Source organism: Epinephelus moara, chromosome 9, assembly GCF_006386435.1.
Source record: "Epinephelus moara isolate mb chromosome 9, YSFRI_EMoa_1.0, whole genome shotgun sequence".
Taxonomy (NCBI): domain Eukaryota; kingdom Metazoa; phylum Chordata; class Actinopteri; order Perciformes; family Serranidae; genus Epinephelus; species Epinephelus moara.
The window spans coordinates 18,507,167-18,513,203 of NC_065514.1; the positions used below are offsets into that span (position 1 = coordinate 18,507,167).

The 6,037-nt window shown below is 42.1% G+C and overlaps 1 protein-coding gene across 1 annotated transcript in view; it reads left to right on the top strand.

Annotated features, from left to right (window-relative positions):
• The window catches only part of jak2a (Janus kinase 2a), a 28,808-nt gene that overhangs the window by 12,783 nt on the left and 9,988 nt on the right, over positions 1-6,037 (top strand). Inside the window, exons 11-18 of the mRNA XM_050052516.1 lie at positions 477-611; positions 714-801; positions 2,102-2,229; positions 2,338-2,476; positions 2,661-2,812; positions 3,875-4,025; positions 4,145-4,278; positions 4,969-5,158. Coding sequence (XP_049908473.1) covers positions 477-611; positions 714-801; positions 2,102-2,229; positions 2,338-2,476; positions 2,661-2,812; positions 3,875-4,025; positions 4,145-4,278; positions 4,969-5,158 — 1,117 coding nt within the window. The remainder of the gene's footprint in view (positions 1-476; positions 612-713; positions 802-2,101; positions 2,230-2,337; positions 2,477-2,660; positions 2,813-3,874; positions 4,026-4,144; positions 4,279-4,968; positions 5,159-6,037) is intronic.

Sequence of the window (6,037 nt, forward strand, 5' to 3'; positions counted from 1 at the left end):
ATTTACATTTGTTGTGCATTTATTGTAAATGTATGTAGTTTCATCTTAAAGCCTGGTGGTCTGGCAGGGTCTAGTTGGCTGGCACAGATAAGTCCTGGGGCCAGATGTATAAATGATACATACTGACAAAAAAAATACATATGCCTTTTTCCAAACATTAAATCGTATTAAAACGAAAGAATCAGCGGTGAGAATATGCCCACCTCACGCAGACTTCGGACCAGGCTACACATGGGTGTATGATGGGCAGCTGTGGCTAAGAAAGTATAAGGGAAGACCAGCGGTCGATCCCCGGCTCCTTCAGTCTGCATGTCGAAGTATTCTTTAGCAAGATACTGAACCCCAAATTACTCCCGATGGCTGTTTTATTGGTGTGTGAATGGGTAAATGTGACTTGCTTTGAGTGGTCAGATGGCTACAAAGGCGCTTAACAAGTGCAAAGTAGGTTTTCAACAAAATAAAACTCTGTGTTTTAGAAAGAGAGTCTAGGCCAAGGAACCTTCACTAAGATCTTCTGCGGTGTGAGGAAAGAGCTGGGAGACTACGGAGAGGTGCACCAGATAGACGTCGTGATCAAGATCCTGGACAAGGCTCACCGCAACTATTCAGAGGTTGGCTTGTTGTGTGAGTGAGTGGATGTGAGGAAATAAACTGGACGTGAGTTGAAACAAGACAAGTAAACAGGAACTCTTCTCTTGTTTTCTCCCTCACAGTCCTTCTTTGAAGCAGCCAGTATGATGAGCCAGCTGTCCCACAAGCACTTACTCCTCAACTATGGCGTGTGCGTCTGTGGCAATGAGAGTAAGTCTACAACACACACCAAAAATGTGAGGAATATTGAAACCAAGGCAAAACAGAATGTGTGTTGCATAGAATACAAAGAGAGGTGATGAGGCCTCCTGAATACATTAGAGTTTTCACACTATTAACAGTTGTGTTTACATCAGATGAGGTCACACGTTGTCCCTATAGGCAAGTGTGACAATCAAAGAGAGACGAATAAGGTCTCTGACCTGGTAACCTGCTCTCTGCTGTGCCCTGACCGCTCCACTCTGACCGGATGAAGCCCTTGGGATCAACAAGTCACCAATGTGTCACTGTAATCTTGATCTTTACTCCACAAGAGTTGCTCCTAGTGACGAAGTTCTAAGAAAATTCTTAGAACTGTGACGTTTTCTTGGAATTTCCCCTTAAAGTTAAGACTAGGTCCTTGTTAAGATAAAAGTTACTCACAGAGCATCTTAGACCTTAATAGAACACCCAAGGTGAAAAACTGTTTTTAAGAGGTGTAAGAGTTTCTTAAGGAGTGGAGAAAATGGTGGAAACTCAAAGAGTTCAGAGAAATATTCCCCAAATGCTGGATAACAGTGAGTAAATAAAATGCTATAACGCCAGATCACAACAGTGATCACAACACTAAGATATTTGGAAAACTGTAAAAGTGCAACAGTGCAGCAGCGATGACTTGGGTCTGTCTCAACCTTCTATCAGCAGAGCGATCACACTAACAATGACAACACTTTCACAGTCAGCAGTTCATTTCATTTCCACTGGGTGTCCACATCTTGTAGGCTCGCAAAGGGGTGTGTCTGTGACAACCAATCACATCTGTTAAAAGCAAGCATCATACCTAGCAACTGGGTCAACCACACCTCACAAAGATATGTTTCTGTCCCGTCCTTGCTCAGAGTTGCTCTGAGAACTTTCCTAAGTCACTCTTAAGGAGCTTTCTGAGAGTTGCAAGCTCTGTCACAGAGGAACACATTGTCATCACGTTAGGATGTTCCCTTCTTTAAAGAAATCAGACACATGGTGCACTAACAGAATAATTGTTCTGAAGAAATTAAACTTCAAAAACAGTTCAGATTTAATGACCAAAGCTAGTTTTCACAATAAGACCTCAACTGTACCAGATGACAAAGTATGGATGAAGACATTTATTGAACTGCTATCAAAGCGTCTTAGAAGAATCCACAGGAAATAAGCTACAGTAAACCACAAATTGGTTACATGGTTGTATTAATTAGAAGCATGTTGTTTTAGATTTTCTATGTGGATAATAGTGACTAATAAGATGACTTCCCCCACATCTGCCTGTCAGACATGATGGTGCAGGAGTATGGGAAATTTGGCTCACTGGACACCTACCTGAAAAAGAATAAGAGCTGTGTAAACATCACCTGGAAGCTAGAAGTGGCCAAGCAGCTATCCTGGGCTATGCACTACCTGGTAAGTCCACTGACATAAAATACACATACTGAACACATACTCGTTGAGGGTTGGAGCATGGTAACCTACAAAGGTGATTAATACCATCCCTGTCACTTCTGCACGCAGGAGGATAAGAACCTCATACATGGAAATGTCTGTGCCAAGAATGTTCTTCTGATCAGAGAGGAGGATCGGATGACGGGCAGCCTGCCCTTTATCAAGCTCAGTGACCCTGGTATCAGCATCACCGTGCTGCCCAAAGAAGGTGAGATACATGTACTGTCGTGATGTGCGAAGACTTGTACCTCACACCTGTGTGGAGGCACAATGTGAGAATAATGTAAGCCAGTGTAATTTTGCTTTGGTGTGACTGTCACTGCCTACTTTCTGGTCCATTCATGTACTTCTGTCTCTCTGTGCTTCTATGTCTCATCATGTCTGTTCATCAGTTCTGGTGGAGCGTATCCCATGGGTGCCCCCCGAGTGCATTGAAGACTCCCAAAACCTGAGTTTAGCCACAGACAAGTGGGGCTTTGGGACCACGCTTTGGGAGATCTGCAGTGGTGGCGACAAACCACTCAGCACCTTGGACTGCTCCAAGGTCATAAAAACAAGGATGCATTGAGATTATTGACTTACAGAAAATGATCTGTTGTAAAGGAATAATTCAGTATTTTGGGAAAAGTTGGTTGTCTTACTGAGTCCAGGAAGTCTAGAAATAGTTCCAGTGTCCTTTTAACACTTTGGTGTTCATTAGTGGGCTTTAAGACACTGACACACCAAGCTATCGGCCGTCAGTCAGTGTCTGTCACCCTAGTTTTTGCGGTGTGTCTCGCATCTTTGGCACTAGTTGGGCCTTGTGTGCTTTGTTAGGCCGATTCAACAAGTTGAATCAACTTCGGCGGCACCCGTCTGTGAGTGATATCCCTCTGCTTGGCAGTCAAGTCAAGTCAAAGTGCGTAAGATTGAAACAAACTTGTTATATTAGGTGACATTACTGTATCTTTTAGCCATTAAGTTCTTTAGCAGACTTAACTAACGGCTAACTAGTGTATTAAATCTGTCCTGTCAGTCTTCTGGTTTCCCTTTTTGAATAATGAATACACACTACCACTGCCTGCTGGTATGGAGAATTACATAGGTGCAGAACATACATGCTAGTTGGCCATTGACTGTAGTCTTTGCATTGTGTTCAAAGGCAACTTTTTGGCCAAGACACAGGTAAGGTATAGCAACGTTACAGCAATAGTCTGCCTTCATCGCTAGTTCTGTGATGACGGTTTGATGTGTCTAGGTCTTGAGAGGTGCTGTTAGGTGTTTTTTTTTTAAACTTTTGGACAGGGCCAGGGTAGCTGTTTCCACCTGTTTCAGGTCATTATGCTAAGCTAAGCTGAGTGGCTGTTTGCTGTAGCTTCATATTTACTGTACACAGACATGAGTGATATCACTTATTTAATCTAGCTCTTGGCAAGAAAGCAAATAACCATATTTCCTAAAATGTCGAACTGTTCCTTTAACTCATGACATCTGTTTTAAAGTAAGAGGAAGGCAAGATTATTCAGAACATATTCTAGTGATTAGTTTCAGAATGTCTGCCAACTTTATATTATTTTCTTCAGTCTGGAAACATGCAGGTTCTGACATTTGCTCTTTTGCTGTGCAGAAACACTTGTTCTATGAGGACAGACACCAGCTGCCAGCTCCTAAATGGACAGAGCTGGCCAATCTTATTAACAGCTGTATGGACTACGAGCCCTCACACCGACCCTCCTTCAGAGCCATTATCAGAGATCTCAACAGCCTCTTCACGCCAGGTAGGAAGAAAAATAAATGTTCAATCTTCCGCCAAAGTCGCCTTTAGCAGCTCAAGTGAACCTCTTCACGTCTGGCAGATTTTTCTAAAAAGACTTGCACCATTCTCACTGCGTTGCAGACTATGAGCTGCTGGTGGAGAGTGACATGGTGCCCAACCGGACAAGAGGCTTCGGCTTCCCATGGGCCTCCGAGAACCAGGAGCCTGCCCAGTTTGAGGAGAGGCACCTCATCTTTCTCAAGCAGCTGGGCAAAGTGAGACATGCACACATACTCATACTACTGTTCATTTTTATGAAGAAATTATTATCATTTGCTATTTTCTAACATTTTAATCTTTATTTTTCATTGTTGTAGGCCTTGAGTGACTCTTATGTTCTCAGTTGTAAAAATGTGTTGCCTATACACAGAATAAAAAAATGTTTTTACATTTCATCAACTACATGTGCGTCATACGGCCTATCACCTTTTCCTTTAAATTCTGCCAAACCTCAGTAGCGATGGTCTAAGCATTTAACTGGAGGAGCTTTTTAAGAATCTGCCAAAACTTTCTCAAAGTTTCACGCTCTCTCGAGGTGGTTTCTGTTTAAGTCAGTGTCTTAATGTGGGAGTTGGGAATGCATCTTTCAGATAAATGATGACATACTGTAGCAAGCATTCAGCCTGCATGACTCATCAGCAGTTTCCTCTCATCTCAAATATTCTCATGGTAGTTTCCGGACAGCGTGACGTTCAGCACTACTTCATATGAAAATATACAATTTCTGAAGATGATGTGGATTGTTTCCTGTCATATGTTTTTCTTGGGATTAGGTATCTTACTGATTCCTTTTAATGACCTGCTCACACTTGCAAAGCTAATTCAATGTGTGCTTAATACCAAGCTGTCATAGCTGTTGTTTCCATATCTCTAAGATCTGCTCTCCCTCTGACCCTCCGCTGCAGGGGAACTTTGGTAGTGTGGAGATGTGCAGGTACGACCCCCTGCAGGACAGCACAGGGGAGGTGGTGGCTGTGAAGAAACTGCAGCACAGCACAGCCGAGCACCTCAGGGACTTTGAGCGGGAAATCGAGATCCTCAGATCCCTCCAGCATGAAAACATTGTCAAATACAAAGGAGTCTGCTACAGTGCAGGTATGAGCAGATTATTTAATATCGATATGTGCAATAATTAGCTTTTAGAAGCGTCAGAAAATCACGATATGGGGTGTGATTATGTATCCTGTCACTTGGTTTTAAATCTATGTCACTGATTTTGTTTATTATTCATATATTACAAAGTACTTACAATGAGTGTAGTCACATTCAGTGTCTTTCATTCTTTACATAAATCACTGTGAAGTAAGCTGATGTTTCTACATCGGTGGTTCTAAGATGATTAACACAATAAGAAGACAATAGAGTAATGCTTTTACACGGATTGGTTAGGTTTTTGGGTTGTCCGTCTGTCTAGCCGACCCATTCTCGTGAATGCGACATCTCACCAGGGGGATCTTCAAATTTAGCAAAATACATCTACTTAAGCCCCGTTTCCACCAAACACTTTTGGTATGGTACCTTTGTAACCAAAAGTAACCCTTCAGACATGGGACCTAGACCCAAGTGTTTCCACTCCAAACAGTACCCTTAAAAGTGGGCGGGGTTATTGTCACTCACTGCTCCATCCAGCACCCACTGTATCTCCTGATAAATGAAACGTCTGCACCTCATTTATTGTCGGCAGAACAGGGTTGCATGCCGACATTTTCAGAACAAGATAGAACAGGCTGCAATGAGAGTCTCTCTGGATATTTAAAAATAGCGAGTGTGTGCATTTAGTCCTTCTCAGGCAAGGTCATCGGCTGGAGCTCACAGGAATGATGCTCTGCAATGCTTTTTTTCCCCTCCAAGTAAGGAATAGAATATATGCTGTTCACATAATCCAGTCGAAATGAATATATATACATATATGTGTATATATATATAAATATATATATGTATGTATGTATATATATATATATATATATATATAAT